We start from the raw sequence: 16,187 nt of genomic DNA, 5'->3' as shown, positions 1-16,187 counted from the left end.
GTGAAGGGGTCTGAATACTTTCCAAAGCCACTATGTGTTGGAATACTTTGGAACACGTTTCCAAAACTAAAATCACTAAACTGATTTACTGTTGTTTTTACAGTCTTATGTACAACAATTTAAATGATTATTTATTTTTGTTCATAAAAATAAAAATAAAAACTTGGGGAGCCAAATAAAATCAGGCCGCCAGTTGGGGAACCCTGGTCTAGGGGTCGTTTGTGGCCTGGGCTCTGGTGTTACCTGTAGATAGGCCTGCTGGCAGCGCTGCACAAGCTGATGGAAGGCGGGCGTGCGGAGGTGGGCATGGATGTGGGCGGGGTTGAGTCTCTGGAGAGCCTCCATGATGATCTCCTGAAGGACGAAGGGGCTGAGCACACCCTTAGCCGCACCCACACAGAACTGGTACACGTAGTTCACACCTGGAGAGGATGAGAGAATGGTGAGCATTTACGCTTTGCTGACAGTTAGCGAAAGTCTATGGCTAACGGATGCGCACACAGACACTACATGTTAATGTTTTAAAATGTATGTAAATTGTAAAGTATTTTGTCTCTAAGTGCGGACCCCAGTAAGACTAGCTGTCGCAGTTTGGGTCGCCTAATGGGGATCCTAATTATTATCATTTTTTTTTAAACAAAGATACAGTATGTTACACTTTGAATTCTGGCAGAATCATTTCAGTAGAATCCTCTCAACATACACAGAAAATTCAGTTCTCTGGTATTGATATGTTTGTGTGTCTTACTTAGCATTCAACTCTAGTCTTCGCCTTCTTCAACCACCAGAGGTTATGATGATGGTGCATAAATAATTCAAATCAATATTTCCCTGTTTTCCCAAAACACCTTAATAGATGAAACTACTAGAATCCAAGATGCCCGCAGCATGCCCTCTTCATCCCTGCCCCTTTCTCACCTAGCCGTGCAGCCAGGCCCAGGAGCCACTTGACATCCTCCGTGTATGGGGGGCTGCGGGAGAAGTTATTGGGGTGGTCGTTGTGAGCCCTCCTTCCAAGCATCTCCAAAGCCAGCATGCCTATCAAAGAGCCAGGGTCAAATATCACAGTTAATGCCAATTACTTTGAATAGAAAGCATAACAATCGCAAATGACAGAACTGATATTCACAGTGCATATACCATCTAGTATTACATCTAGAGAATCTTATCATGGACAAAAAAGCATAGGTATATTCCATAGGTATATTCCTCACCAACTCTGTAGGCTGAGTGCAGGTAGTGAAGACCCTGCTGGCTGATTGGCTGGCTATGCTGCTCGTCTTCAGACGGGAAGGGGGCGCTGACCAATGAGACGGGCTGGGAAGACATACCAGGAAGAGATGACCCCTGAATGGCCTGGATTGTGGCGCCTGAATGGACGCCACCTACTGGATAGAAAGAGGAAAAAGTCGTGGCTCCTGAGAGTGCCATGGAGAGCCCATTATAAAACATCCATCAAGTAAATGTTTTCTTTTTTAAAAGTTGTTCCTGTTGAATGTGATCCATCAACTACATCAGCTAACATGCTAAGTAGATTACTATTTGACGTTTATAGACAGACAACACATCATACACATGGACGTGTGCAAACACACACGCAGCAGTGGTCTCCGCTCACCTGCTACAGTGGTGCTCAGAGGCAGGCCGGTCTCAGTGTGGTACGGGTGGACGGCGATCTGGGTCATGGACGGCACGGGAATACCAGGGAAGGTGACCGCAGTTGCTGCCATGGGCGGATGGGGGCCGGTGGCCACTGAGAACGGGTACTGGGCACCGATAAAGGCCGGGTGCATTCCCTGGGAGGGCACACATACACACTTAAAATTAGTTAGATGCTATTCTCTGTTGCGGGCCACTGTCTTACGTCAGATAGTGCATAAGAATATCGCACTAAGGGACGAGTGACATGTCGGAGTGACGGAAGACAATGGCCGTGGGCTTAATACAATAAGAGATGAGTCATTTATCATTCATATAGTGAAACAAAGGTTGTCAGATTTCCCCACTGAGCCCTTGGGGGGGGTTTAAGGCATGGTGTGCTTGCGTCTCCATTTACTTTTTTCAGCCTATAGTTACGGAGTGGCTGTCAGTCAATACTAATAAATTCTCCCATCATTTCCGCTCAAATTTCCTGACATGCACAAGAGAGAATGTAGCGTAAGTAGAAAGGAAAAAAGATTTTCAAAGTCAAAAACTGTAGGTACACCAGGTGCATACTGATCACTTCGCAGTGGTCCAATTGTCTAGTTGAGTCTCCTTGAAACTTAGTTTCAATATTGTACTCGTTCAGTTCCCTCCCAACTCTCCCTCCCTTCTCCATATCAATTCAAACTTCACAAACTGAACAAAAGGTCATTAAAATAACAAAACTTGAGAAACAGTTACCAAAACAACAATGAAAAATAAATAAATGGAATTCAAAACTGTTGGATCTTGCGAGTCAAAGACGTGGTGGAGCAGTCTCTGCCATCAGCTATTCTCTGTTATGTTATAGGGGAGGTGTGTTCAACTCTTACCCTACGAGGTCCGGAGCCTGCTGGCTTTCTGTTCTACCTGATAAAGAACTGCACATACCTGTTTCCCAGGTCTAAATCAGTCCCTAATTAGAGGGTAACAATAAAAAGAGTGGAAAAAAGGTCCAGAATTGAGTTTGAGGGATCTAGGGACTGAGAGAATCCCGGCATGTAGTGTGAAGCAGAGGCTGGGTTCTATAGGGAGACTTAATGTCCTCTAAGTATATGGAAGCTATTACGGAAAGAAGAACTAGCAACACAGTATTTCACTGGAAGCCCAAGCAACTCAATTTGATTTGAACATCTTATCAGTTCTCCCCACCATCTCTCTCCCAGCTCTCTGTCTCCATCAGTCTTACCCTCTCTATCCTCCCTCCCATGATGCCTCCAGACAGTCCTCTTACCTGTGGGTACGCACCCCCTGACAAGGGGAACACAGTGGGCCGGGGGACATGCTGCAGCGGGTGCCCCAGGTACTGGGGGGTGCAGACAGTGGGCAGGTGGGCCTGGATGGTAGTGTAGGGATGCAGGCCCTGGGAGTGGGGGTGGGCCATGGCAGAGCCAGGAAGGGCGTGTGATTGGTAGATGGTGGAGCCCACAGAGATGACGGGCACCACAGCCGCTGCTGTCACAGAGGCAGTAACTGTGGCAACACCAGAGGACTCCATGTTGCCACTGTTGTCCGTCACACCGTGACCAGTCTCCGGGGGCCTTCTCCCAGCTCCACCGTTGGCCCTGCAGCGTCCCGGGCCCTCGCGTTGGGCCCCTGAGCCCCCTCCTACTGTCTGCTCATAGAGCCAGTACCACTGGTGGGCCACCTCAAACAGAACCTCAGGGTACACACCGCCCCCCTTGGCTGCCTCCTCTACAGCCATACAGGCTTTCTCTAGCATCAGATTGTCCTGCAGGGAGAGAGGGGGGGGGGGGGGGGGGGGGGGGGTGCCAAGAGAGGGAGAAGAAATTATGAGATTAAGAAGGAAAAAAAGTGAATTTTCAGGACAAAATGGATAAAAGGGTAAAAGAATAAAAAGATGCCCAGCCTACATGAGTAGTCCGATGTGTCTTCTGCAGAACTGAAGAGTACCGGACATGTACCTGTTCCTTGCACTGCACCAGGGCCCTCTGGATCTCATTGGGGTTGAGGGCGTGTGCATGGGGCAGGCAGCTCAGGGCCAGCTCGGCCGCAGCGCGAACCATGTTGGGGTCCCGCGCCCGTGATGCCCTGTCTGCCAGTGATGCCACCTCGGGAGGGGTGAGGTGCCCGTCCCAGCATTCCACCAGGATGTTGAGGGCAGCACTGCCAATCTCCATGGCCTGGCCTGGAGGGGGAGAGGAGGAGACACTCATGTAAAGTGTGGTGGACCAGACCAAGCTTATAGCTAGCTACCCGTGTCTCATGGACTATTAAAAAAAAAAAACACTTCTGGGATGAACTAGATTATTTTATTTTTATAAACCTCACCTGTGATCCAGGAGACGTGGGAGGAGTAGGTCCTGGATAGCCAGTTGGGCGAGACAAAGTTGTGCAGGCCCAGGGCGTACAGGCCAATCTCGAAGGCACAGAGGTGCAAGTTGCGGTGGGGACCCTGGTGGCCCCCGCTGGCTGAGGGCTGGGTGAAGATGGAGGTGGAGCTGTTGCCCCCGGCCTTGATCAGCACCGTCTTGGCCAGCTCAAAGTAGAAGTGAGCCGCCGCCTCCGATGGCTGGTTGGGCACATGTGGTGCATGGCACTCAGGACGACGCCCTTTATACCTAAGAGGGTGGCGGAAGGAGGAAATTCAGGGTATTAGCATATTTTCGTCAATACCTTAGTTAAGTTCTTCAATAATTAGAAAGCATCAAGACGTGTATAGAATATGTAGGAGGAGTCACTCACCTGCTGGTGTCTGTGCTCTTTGCCCTAGCTCCCCCTCCGGCCCTGCGAGAGCCACTGGATGAGGAGGAGCCCAGCGAATCAGAGGAAGAGCTGCTGATGCTGTCACTGTCCTGGCCCCTCCCCCAGGAGGCCGCAGCCCAGCCCCCTCTGAGTGGACGTCGGCTGAGGGTGGGGGAGCTGTCTGAGGTGGTCTCAGGAGCACTGCTGTCGATACTCGCCATGCCTGGGACAACAATATTAAAACCATTAAACCTAAAACTTCTAGTCAGCCACATGTCAATACTACCTCTAGAAGCCATTCCAGTCATATGACATGTCCCTGGTCAAATGCAGTGCACACTATACAGTAGTATAGGCTGTTATTAGAGACACAGCCTGTGTCTTAATCTGAGGTTGAGGGTCATGATTAGTTGGTTACCTGTGTGTTTCTTCTTCTGGCGGACAGGAGAGCCCCAGCAGCGCCCGCTGTATGCCCCCCGTCCTCCCAGCGCCAAGCGACTAGGCACAGTGCCCTCGGGCTTGAATGGGACCGCCTCACTCGGCTGGTCACATGACGCAGGCTGGGCGCCATCTGCTGAGACAATAAGTTAAGTATTGAATACGTTTTACATGCGTACAGTAGCAACAGTGAGGGTTGGATTCAAAGGATTCCTTCCATTTTCAACAAATCTGTTTTGTATAGGTAGGGTAACAACATTCAGTGCAGGACAGGTACAGTACAACATAACCACCCTGTCTGTGTCTCACCTTGTTCTCTGGCCTCACTGACGCCCTCTCCGGGTGTGGCGTTGTTCTGCACCCCACTGCCCGCCAGTTGTCCTGCTGCCCCACCAGCAGCCACCACTTGCACAGAGGAGGACCCAGCTGCAGCCGTGGCGTTTGGGGCGTGTTTGGACACCCCTCCGGTGGCACCTCCGTGTCCGTGAGCATTGTGGGCAGCGTGCTTGGACGGGCTCCTCTGGCTGCTGGCAGCTGGCTTGCTGGAGTAGAAGGAACTCAGGGTTTGGGGCTTGTGGGTCTGGCTCTCTCTGTCCAGCAGCTTGTCCAGGATCTAAGAGGTCACAGAGCGAGAGTCATCACAATCATTATTTGGTAAGTAGTTCATTCTACTAGCTACAGTGTGGAAACCAAGAGCTACCTTTTTCAGCTTGCTCTGGTCATCCTTGTATGTGATCATAAGAGCCAGAGCCAAGTCTCCTTTCTCTCTCCTGGTCCCCTCACACAGCAGAGGGTGCTCTGCCTCGCTCACTGTGGTCTTCATACCTACAGCCGGAAAAAGGGAGGTAGAAATATGAACAGACGGCAGCAAACGAGTTCAGTTTCAAAGCCAAACTGGTACCTGGACGTTTTCCTATTTAAGTATCACTAATTGAATGTAGTGCCTACCACTTACTGAAGGTGTAAATGTAAAAACTTACCCAGTGCTGCGACAGCAGCCTCAAAGCCCAGCTCCTCGTCTCCAGGCATCTCGTTGTTCCGGTTACGGCTGGGAGGACGGGAACCTGTGGGGGAGACAACTGTACAAACAAAATAAAGGAGGGGGAGGGGTGAAATATAAATTACTGGAAGTCTCACTAGTGTGATGACGGCATGATATGTAATTCTGATCAATTAGCAAGTAAAAGTTCTACATCTGTTTGCATATATACGGTTTGTTGTATGTATTGTGTGAGTTCAAACAGAGAACATTTGACATGTATAGCGAGAGTCACCTGGGGTACACAGCACATCAAATATGAAGCTGGCCAGCATGAGGGGCAGGACAGGCCTGTAGTCACAGAAGTTCCCGTCTCGGAGCTGCTCGGCCCTGTCCCGTATGGACGTCATCTCCACCAGGCCCAGAGGGATCTTCTTCAGCAGAGCCACCACCTCTGACTCCTGGTAGGCCAGCTTGACCTCCAGGGCCTTGGTGGAGGCTGGGGGCCTCTGCAGCTCCAGGGAGAACATGCCCGTGCTGAAGGCCAGGTTGTGGAGCTCCAGCCTCTCGCTCAGCACCGTCAGCAGGAAGGAGGTCTTGACCAGGGTGTTGGTGGCCACCTGGGTCTGCCTGCTGGTGGACACCTTGCTCTTCTTACCCTTCGTCTGGGGCTGCTCCACCTTCAGGTCTGGAGGGTTGGCCAGCAGGTCTCCAGCCAGCTCCACTGCCAGTCTGCAGGCCTCGTTGCTGTAGCCATGGGCGTGGAGGGCCTCTGCACATGCAAACAGCACCTCCATCTGGCCCTCCTGCTCCAGTGGCTTGATCCCAGCAAAGATGTCTGGTTCCTCCTCATGGTTGTTCTCTGGCACTCTCTCTGCCCCCTCCTCAGAGGCTGCATTTAGGTAGTAGGCCCGGTAGTCATCCTCTCCAACAGGGTCTCCCCCTGCCCCTGGGCTCTGATTGGGCAGGGCTACGGCTCCAGCTCCAGTTTCTCGGCGCCCACCCCGCGGTGGCTTGGCGGCAGCAGCAGTCACGGTAACAACAGCGACTGAGGTGGAGAGCCGAGCGTCTCCAGCGGGGGCCACCTCCTTATTTCCATTCACCTCCATCTCTACTTCCACCTCCTTCTCCAAGGCAACAGCCGCTTCCACGACGACAGCGGCGTTCTCCTTGAGGGGGAAGGCGGGCTGGGACTCAGTGGCAGGCAGGGTGGCAGCAAGAGTGACACGTTTGACCTCGAAGGAGCGCTCCTTGGGCATGTTTCCGGCCCCTTTCCCTCCCCCACTGTATTTGTGTGGCTCTCTGAGTAGCGGGCTTGGTGAGGGTAGCATCTCGGGTGGCGGGGGTGTGAAGTCAAAGGTGTTACTGGCCTCGGCGCCCAGCGCCAGACTGGAGCCATCATCCAGGCTCAGCTCGGCCATGTCAGGCTCCAGGGAGCTGTCCTCACTGCTGGTGCGCCGCTTGGCCGCTTGGTGTTTTCCCCCTACCACTCCTGATCCCCCGGAGGACGACTTCCCCCCCTGGGCCAGCTTAGCCTTGCCCCCAATGGACGAGGAGGAACCTGCGCCTTTGTACATCCCCTTACTACTGCCCTCCTCTAGAGAAAGACAGACACTGCCCCCTAGCCGCACTAGGACCCCTCCTCCGCCCCCGGCCGACAACCCCTTCCTCTTGCTCACAATGGTCTCTTTGGGCCTGACAGCCACTTCTTGTTGGGGAGTTCTGCCCTTGTAGTCTCCCCCACCTCCCTCAGAGCTGCCAGATCTCCCCCCTCCTCCTCCAAGTTCAGAGGTGTCTCCAGCCAGGCCAGCCTTGGCCCCTCTCTGCTGCTGCACTGCCCTGGCCCAGCAGAAGGAGGCGCTCTTCTTGTCAGCACTGCAGTAGGTGATGCCTGGCAGTGGGTAGGCCACCTCCCAGTTAAAGTAGCAGGACTCCACGGCTGGCTTGAAGCCCTGGAACAGTTTGTCCAGGGACTTGCGATGTTGCCCTCGCTTCACAATCTCAATCACTTTCAGATGCCACTGCTTGAGCTGGGAGGCCAGCTCCAAACGCCTTTAGGATGGTGCAAAAATAAACATTGTTATAGTCAGTCCAGGAAACAAGAGCCACAGAGCAGAGACTATAGTAACAAGCAAGCACACAAAGGCACACACACAATTTGTATAATTGCCAATGTATTGCCACACACACACAATGGGTATCATTCAGAAAATCATCAATGTAAATGGAAGAAGTGCACAGACACAAAAAGGCTTTCTGCAGAGAAATCTGACAGTCATTCCACATTTTTCTTTGTCAGTGTGTAGAGCGAGAGCACATAACACTTTGAAAGCCAAGCAGCAAATTGGCTCTGTGCCTTGAGAATCGGACATGACACAGTGAATCAGGAAGATGCCCTCATTTATAAAACACTCAATGTCCCAAACACTGACTACTCAAATCAGATTAAATTCACAGAGCCTCAAAAGGAGTGACAATCAACCCTACACAGACAGATTCAGGCCTGGGAACGCTTGTGAAAGTGAGGGGTGAAATGAAGGTAAGAGACAGGAGGAGGGCTGTGCCCCAAGGCTAAACATTAAACAGGCAGAAAGGGAAGTGACCTCACCTCTGAGGGCTCATGGTAGGGTCTAGCACAGCCAGCCTCCACAGAACCACCATGTCATCACACATGCTGGCGCAGGCGTGGGCTGCCACCTCCGACTGCCCGTTACTGCGCCCCGTGTGCCCGCTGGCACTGCTGTGGGACGCCGACGTACGCACGCTGTACCACCAGCCAATAATCTGAGGAGAAAGGCGAGAACAGTCACTGCTGTCCTATCATGTCCTGAATTTATATTGAGTAACAGACATACAACAAAATGTACAATGTGGACCCAGAGGATATCGTTTCAAAGTATTAAGCTCGTTTCCAAAGTGGTCCTCGATGGTAAAAACAATAACACATATAATGACTAAAAGGCAAGACCAAATAATAAACAACCATAAATACATTCATTTATTGACATCCTAAAAAGTGGCACTCTTCACTGCACTTCCCCCTAACCTTAAAAATCAACCATTAAATCAATCTATCATACCGATCCTTCAAATAAATACACCTGACCAACAGTAGAGGGCACAAGGGGCAGTGGAGTGATTTCTCTTTGGACAACCTTGTCCAAATTAAAACCTTTGCCTGCTTTTTAAAGCTATTTTTATTTTTTTATTTGTTTGATCTCCAAGGGAAGGCTATTCCATAGACAAATGCCTATATAGAAAAACCTGCTCACCACAGTACTGTTTACTCTTGGGATTTTACGAGACATAACACTAGCTCTGGTATTGTAACTGTGTTGGTTATAGACCATATCAATGTGGTTTTTCATATAACCTGGGGCACGATCATTTAAGCAACAAGCCCACCACCAGGAACTCCTGTATCCCTATGTGGGTCCTAGTGGGGGACATTCAGCATATACATGATAACATTATTTTGCATGACTTGCATTCTCCTGCATTCTTTTTTTCAGCTTTTCTGATAGCCCACTATAACAAGCAGAGCAAGCGTAATCAACATGACACTGAATCAAGGTTGAGACGAGCAGTTTCTTAACTTTGATGTTAAAACATCTAGTGTTACGATAAACATTTCTTTGCCTTTTTTGCAGCAGCAGCAATCAGGCCTCCAGAAAGGGATTGATCTAGGGACACACCAAGATAAGTTACTTGTTTTAGATTCAATCTCCTTGCCTGCACAGTTTACCTTTATCTTGTCAGCCTTAAGCGATCTACGTTTTGTTCCAAACAAAATCGATTCAGTTTTTCCCAAATGTAGCGACAATTTGCCGTCAGTCAACCAATCTCTAACAAAATGCAACTTCTTACTCAGTGTCTCCTCTATGTAAACTACAAGCATTTCGCTACACTCACAATAACATCTGTTAACCATGTGTATGTGACAAATAAAATGTGATTTTTATTATATCCTTCCCTGATACCAGTATACCTGAATCATCAGCATTAAGCAGGAGTTGCACTTTACTGTATCTGGCATATCATTAACGTATATAAGAAATAAGAGGCCCTAAAATGAATCCCTGCGGTTACCCACAGGATATTTCTTTGGCCTCTGACAGAACATCACCAACATTTCATACTTGTGTTCTGTTTGTCAGATAAGACCTAAACTGCTACATCATTTAGACCCATGCATTTCAGTTTCATCAAGAGAATATCATGGTCCAGTATCAATAGCTTTCTGCAAGTCTAACATGACCATACCTGTATAGTTCCCCTTCTCACTTTCCTGCTTAATGTGGTCAAAAATGTGGATAAGGCAAGTATCAGTGGAATGAGGTGTTCTAAAGCCAGACTGGAGTTCACAAAGACGTTTGTGCTCGAGAAGTTACCCCTCAAGTTGATCAAAAACTAATCTATCAACAACTTTGGATAAGGTGCTGAGGAGACACAGGCCTGTAGTTTCCTACATTTGTGGAGTGGAACCACCCGGGCTGTTTTGAGATCCTTGGGAAATGTACCACTACTTATAGAAAGGTTTACAATATGCGTTATCGTTTTAGCAGTGACACAAGCACTATCCTTTATGAATCTTACAGGAAGGTTATCCAGCCCAGTTGCTTTGTTTATTAAGCATAGTAGATTAGAAAATGTGTCCTCTGTTACCATGCACAGCACAAACAAAAACAAATTGTGATACCTTTGCTATGGTAAAAGTTGTTAATGAAAGACTGGCCATAGTGTCCAGAGCAGGTAGGTAACTTCTTAACTAGAGATGAGGCTAGCGTGGTAAAAAAAATAATAACAATGTTAAAATCATTTGAACCTTTTCCTGGTCATAACATAAAACATCATCAATATCTAGGCCAATACTACAGGATTTTGCCTTATGGGGAGTTTGAGCCAATGTCCTTTAACATTTCCAGTTTACAAGGCTGATAGACGCTGTTAATGACAACTTACATGTAATGTTGGAATTTGGCTTTATCCATTTTGTATCTTGCCTGGTTTCTACAGTTAATATAACCATAATAATCTGGTTGTAGATTTGTCCTTCTGAATCTGGCCAGGTAGCGATCCCTTTTCCCTATGAGGTCTAAGATGTCGTAAGTGATCCATTTCCCTGACCGCTGATTCAAATTTGTTTAAATCGGAGTCAGACAGAAACAGATCTTTAAAAAGATACCAAGCTTGATCGACATCACAGTTTAGTACATGAGACCAATCCAAAATATATGTACATATTCTTATTCATTCCTTTACACTTGTGTGTATAAGGTAGTTGTGAAATTCTTAGATTACTTGTTAGATATTACTGCACGGTCGGAACTAGAAGCACACGCTGTGTGTGTACAATAAAATGTGTACAATAAAATTTGATTTGAAATTCCAAGTACTTCTGCAAAACATTCCTTTGAGTATTGTTTCATAGACAGTACCTTCATGTATTTATTACCTGGCTCTAGTAGCATTTTGGATTTCTTACGAGTACAGTAGGTTACCATAAAACCAATATTTAAGACTGCTGACTGACAGACATTCTCATGGTCTGATACAATAATCAAATCTAAAGTTGATTTACTGTCAATACAAACCTGGGTTGGCTCAACAATCAGTTGTTTTAGTCCCAAAAATTGATTAAAGTTATACAGGGCATTTACTAGTGTACTTTTATTGGGTGATAACTGCACATTCGTATTAAAATCGACAAGCGGGATACATTCCCTATCTGCCGATACATTGTGATTGCAGCAATTAGTTTAAAGTAAATCATAGAAATTATTCTGCTTAGGAGGCCGATAGCAGACCAACAAGTATAGGACGACATTTAGGAAGAAGTATATCTATCCATGCAACCTCAAGACCATCCGTTTACAGATCTGAACGTGGGTTAAAATGCATATAATTCCTAGTAAAAACACACACGCCGCCACCGTTTCGGTCAATTCTATGAATGCTATAACCCAAAGAGCCATGTCTCAGTCACAGACCCGTCAAGCCATGTCTCAGTCACAGCAACTACTGCAGCCCGTGAGTTAGAAGCGAGGAGTTTTAATTCCTCTAATTTCGTCAGAAGGCTCTGTGCGTTCACATGGATAAAGTGAAGCCCTCTCCAATTGAAACAGTCAAACATGTAATTTGCTGTATATAATTAAGAAGTAAGTCCTGACGGGGTGTGGTATATGGTCAATATACCACAGCCCTTAGCCGTGGTATATTAGCCATACATCACAAACCCCAAAGGAGTCTTATTGCTATTATAAAGTGGTCACCAACATAATTAGAGCAATAAAAATACATGTTTTTCCATACCCGTGGTATATGGTCTGATATACCACGTCTGTCGGCCAATCAGTACTCAGGGCTCGAACCACCCAGTTTATAAGTATGTATGTAACATGTGTCTACGTGTGTGGTACCTGTTCATAAGTGAGACACTGCTCAGTGAGGATCTCTAGTAGAGGTGCAGCGTTGCTGTCCCTCCTCTTGAACATCTCCCTGACGATAGACAGGAGGTTCCAGATCCCCTCAGGCTCCCGCCCCCTCAGAGGTCTCAGCAGACATGCCCACTCTGCCGCAGCCGGTGGCTCCGTGGATGACAGGTACATGGAGTTGACGTCACTGCACCGGGAGGGAAGACCCGCTACAAAGATTAGCAAGTATATTTCCACACACACATACTCTTTCCTCTTCTTAATATACTCCACTTTGATCATGCATGTCTCTGCTCTCTTACCTGAAGACCACAGGAGAGGGGCCACAGAACTTGTGCAGCGTCTTCTTGATGTTGTCACTGAGCGTGGACTCATCTAGATACCAAGTGCTCTGGTCAGAGGCCGAGGGGCCAGCAGTGGGGTCTGTACACAGAAAGCAGGGAGTAAACAGAAAGCTTAAGAAATACAATACAACAAATGTAAAGAACTGTTTTTAGCTGATATTTGTGAAACATCCCATCTGAACCACCCTACAGCGTGTTCTAAGCACATAAGCACGCAAACACCTTAAGTGCAAATGGTCAGAGATGGGGGTCTATCTAGAGTTGAGGGTGTGGGAAGCAACTCCCCCATCTCATATTGGTGGTGGAAGTGGAAGCCCTTTGACTTATTATTATTATTATCTCCAACCACATTATGAACCCATGTGAGACGAGTAGAGGCTGCCCTCTGCAGGAGGCAAACAGAAGCACAGACAGCCAGGGCATACCTGGAGCCCCACACACTGTGTTGATGGCTGTGGACTGGGAGGACAGGAGCTCATCCAGGAGCCTCTGGGCTGTGGGCAAAATCTGAAGGAGAAATAACAGAAAAGTTTGAATGAGTACTAAATGCAATACATAGAGAGACAATGTAGCTACTGTGTGTTATTTATCTCAGTAGCACAGACAAAAGGGAGTATTGAGACTGGGCCAGTTACAGGCTGAGGTCAGCTACCGCTACAAACCTAGCCACTGGGAGGTAAAACACACAACATTGTTCTTACACTCAACTAAAATCTATTTTTATGACTAACTTGGTGAACTTAAGTACATAAACCACATTATCTAATAGTTTTTGGAAAGCCTAAAAAAGGGAGTGAGAAATGTGTCTGGGATTCAACAGTGTTGCTAGTGCTAATACATACAATTTAGCCAACTAGTGTGGTTCGACATTCTTACCTGTTGGGGAAGCTCGCTGATTAGGTACTGGGCAAACTTCTGCAGCTGGTCCCTCTGCAGCCGGGACAGGGACTCTGAAACGGGGGCTCGCAGGCACACTGCAGACGCCTGGCAGATAAATACAGGGGTGACAGGCATTAGCATACATTTAGGATCTCATCTTGCTCTGTTTTCTGTTCACACAGTGAGTTTAAATGCAGATCAATCAAATATAAACAGATCATTCAAATATAAAACTGTAGGTGTGCAACAAACTTCAAATTCACAATCATTAACTGTTCAGTAACCATACTGTACTTACACATTGTTAACAAACAAGAAACATTGAGCTGCCATATCCCTCTTCACAACCAGAACTCCCACACTATAGTAGGCTGGTGGCCCCTGGCCTAGAATACTTAGCTAGCTGTGACCATGAGGCTGTGGAGTGGTCTCTGCTGTGTGATGACTTTATTAAGAATGCAGTGAGAGTGCTGCCTACTGCTTAGCTATACCTTCTGCTCCACTGTGGAGCAGGGCAGAGATCCCCCTCATTTGCAAATGGGAGGATGTTGCCCATGCATAATACATGTTGGCGAGATGGGCCAGGCCAGGGTTTGATGATTAAGGCCTATTCTCTTGGTTGGCTCTCCAGAAGGTCATTAAAGGGAATATGGAATGTTGGGGGGTGGGTGTTGTACAGAACGAGACACCACCACCACAGAAAGAAATTACAATATACCTGACATTAAAAAAGACTAGAGGGGAAAAAGAGGGGGGGGGGGTAGTCTGCTGCTACTGTGTGGTGAATGGGAGTGGAAACCCTCAGGATTCCTGGCCCAGGATGGAGACCAGAAAAAGGAACGGGGGGGGGGGGGAATATAATGATTGGCTAAGTGTGGACTAAGAGCCAGGGTAAATAGCAGGAACAGCGGCATGCTTGTGCTCTAATACTCTGCTAAAGAAAATGTCATGCTCTTTAATAGGATTAGATCATCAGCATATATGCCCTTTGCCCGCACACTCCTCCCTAACCCCCAAACTTTTAGAAGCAGTTACTCAACTTTCCGGTGAAGCGCTTCTATTAGAATGTTCTCTGACCAAAATATTTCATTAGATGATGCTTCTTCAGAGAGTGACGTTAGATGTAACAGTTCTTTAGGGGTGTTCATGTAAGTTGCTTTACAAATGGAACAGTCAAGAGTTCTGGTCTGCAGTGTGTGTGTTCAGTGTTTATCGCGTTGATCTTCTGGAGTGGTTTCGTAAGGTGGAACTAATTGAGCACTGTCAAGTTGCACTGTGTGCGTGTCTGTGTGCGCGCGCACATGCACCCTAGTGAGAGAAACAGGGAAGACTCCGACTGTGGGTTCAATTGGTGTCTATGAAAATGCACACTTTGATCATATCCTGTTGAAACCACAGTGCCTTTAAAAAACAGATGCGACTATATTCTGACACATTGTGTGAACGTGCTCTCAGGAGACAGACTCAAGACACTGGATTAACTTTTTTTTTAACTGGTCATTAATAATGGACTAGGTCAAGCCCATCTACAACCAGTGGCTCCCATTTTAACATAACCCCTCAAAAAACTGCACTAGTGTGTCTGTATTTCTCATAATACCTGTAGAAGCATTCATTTCAAGACGTCTCATTATTTGATATCCAATTCATGAGGGCAGTGGCAACTCGTAAGTCACAAATGACATCTGTTGCGTTCTAAAACAGATTTTGGAATAAGTGCCCCGGTTAGTATTTAGAGTGATGATATGGGTTTGGTCACGACAAAATGGCACCTCTCATGGCTACAGAGTGAGGGGACTGAATTTATGGAAATGGCTAAGCATAACATAAATAGCACAGCACACCTATCTGGGCCTGAAAGCTGCTCATTCATTTACAGTCAATCCACCCATTCAATACAATAATGGCTAATGAGGGTCCATGTGCGCCTGATAAATGGTCACAAGAAAACTAGTGTGTGCGCTCACGCGTGTCACAGAACAGCTAACAGGATGAAGTGGGCGATAAGACAGGGATGGCTATGGGAGACGAGGCGCTCTCCTGGACTGATGATTACCGAGCGAGATAGAGTTGTTTTCCAGAGGAAAATAAATATGAGGATTGAGAGTTCAAAGTTCATTTTCTGATTCTGATCATGATGGCATAATCAGCTTGGCCAAGGGTTCATATGATCTTAGTACATCTGGACAGAACTTCAAAGGCTGAACTGAGCCCACACACACGTTCCTGCAAAAACACACACACACACCCCATCAGACCCTGCAAGACCCACCTCGACTGTGATATCAGGAGAGTCGGGTGGGGTGTTTACCAACAAAACTGATTGGTGCGCAACTACGAGGTAAAAACAGACAGGGTTGGCTTACAGTCAAAGGATTCTTGATAACATGCCAGTTATATTTCGTCTGCAAATGTTCATTGAAAAAATAAAGACATTTTCCCAATAAGCACTTATTTGTCTTTAAAATAAATTGTTACAGTTGTTGGTTATCTGGCTAGCTAACCCTAGCCATATTAGCATAGACGTGACAAGAGTCAAAACAAGACATGGTATTAAGAACAAATATAACTAGCTGAAACAAGTAATCTACAATTCACCGCACAGCAGCTTCTAGACGCCGTTGCTAGATATCTATGACAACACAGCCTTTTAACTCAAGAGTTGCGCACAAATTATTGTTGTGACGTTGTCAACCCGTCTATAGGCTATGGCTCGTCTGTGCC

At 47.3% G+C, this 16,187-nt stretch overlaps 1 protein-coding gene across 45 annotated transcripts in view; it reads right to left on the bottom strand.

The window, feature by feature from the left end:
• LOC110502442 (zinc finger SWIM domain-containing protein 8) overlaps positions 1 to 16,187 on the bottom strand; it is a 41,572-nt gene that overhangs the window by 8,283 nt on the left and 17,102 nt on the right. For 2 of the 45 annotated variants that reach the window (XM_090216894.1, XM_090216896.1), the window contains 18 exons: positions 13,461 to 13,568; positions 13,010 to 13,091; positions 12,543 to 12,663; positions 12,226 to 12,427; positions 8,415 to 8,590; positions 6,102 to 7,858; positions 5,808 to 5,906; positions 5,528 to 5,652; positions 5,137 to 5,440; positions 4,808 to 4,960; positions 4,390 to 4,612; positions 3,976 to 4,265; positions 3,558 to 3,832; positions 2,918 to 3,415; positions 1,619 to 1,796; positions 1,215 to 1,388; positions 919 to 1,038; positions 244 to 422 (listed from right to left, as the gene is read on the bottom strand). In XM_090216894.1, coding sequence (XP_090073020.1) covers positions 244 to 422; positions 919 to 1,038; positions 1,215 to 1,388; positions 1,619 to 1,796; positions 2,918 to 3,415; positions 3,558 to 3,832; positions 3,976 to 4,265; positions 4,390 to 4,612; positions 4,808 to 4,960; positions 5,137 to 5,440; positions 5,528 to 5,652; positions 5,808 to 5,906; positions 6,102 to 7,858; positions 8,415 to 8,590; positions 12,226 to 12,427; positions 12,543 to 12,663; positions 13,010 to 13,091; positions 13,461 to 13,568 — 5,064 coding nt within the window. Of the gene's footprint in view, positions 1 to 243; positions 423 to 918; positions 1,039 to 1,214; positions 1,419 to 1,618; positions 1,818 to 2,917; positions 3,416 to 3,557; positions 3,833 to 3,975; positions 4,266 to 4,389; positions 4,613 to 4,807; positions 4,964 to 5,136; positions 5,441 to 5,527; positions 5,653 to 5,807; positions 5,917 to 6,101; positions 7,859 to 8,414; positions 8,591 to 12,225; positions 12,428 to 12,542; positions 12,664 to 13,009; positions 13,092 to 13,460; positions 13,569 to 16,187 lie in introns of all 45 variants that reach the window. The other 43 variants (XM_090216882.1, XM_090216877.1, XM_090216892.1 and 40 more) reach the window with 43 other exon arrangements.

Source organism: Oncorhynchus mykiss, chromosome 23, assembly GCF_057628025.1.
Source record: "Oncorhynchus mykiss isolate SJ-2025 chromosome 23, ASM5762802v1, whole genome shotgun sequence".
Classification (NCBI taxonomy): Eukaryota; Metazoa; Chordata; class Actinopteri; order Salmoniformes; family Salmonidae; genus Oncorhynchus; species Oncorhynchus mykiss.
Note: the sequence above shows the minus strand (reverse complement) of the source record. Positions and strands in the feature narration are given on the sequence as shown.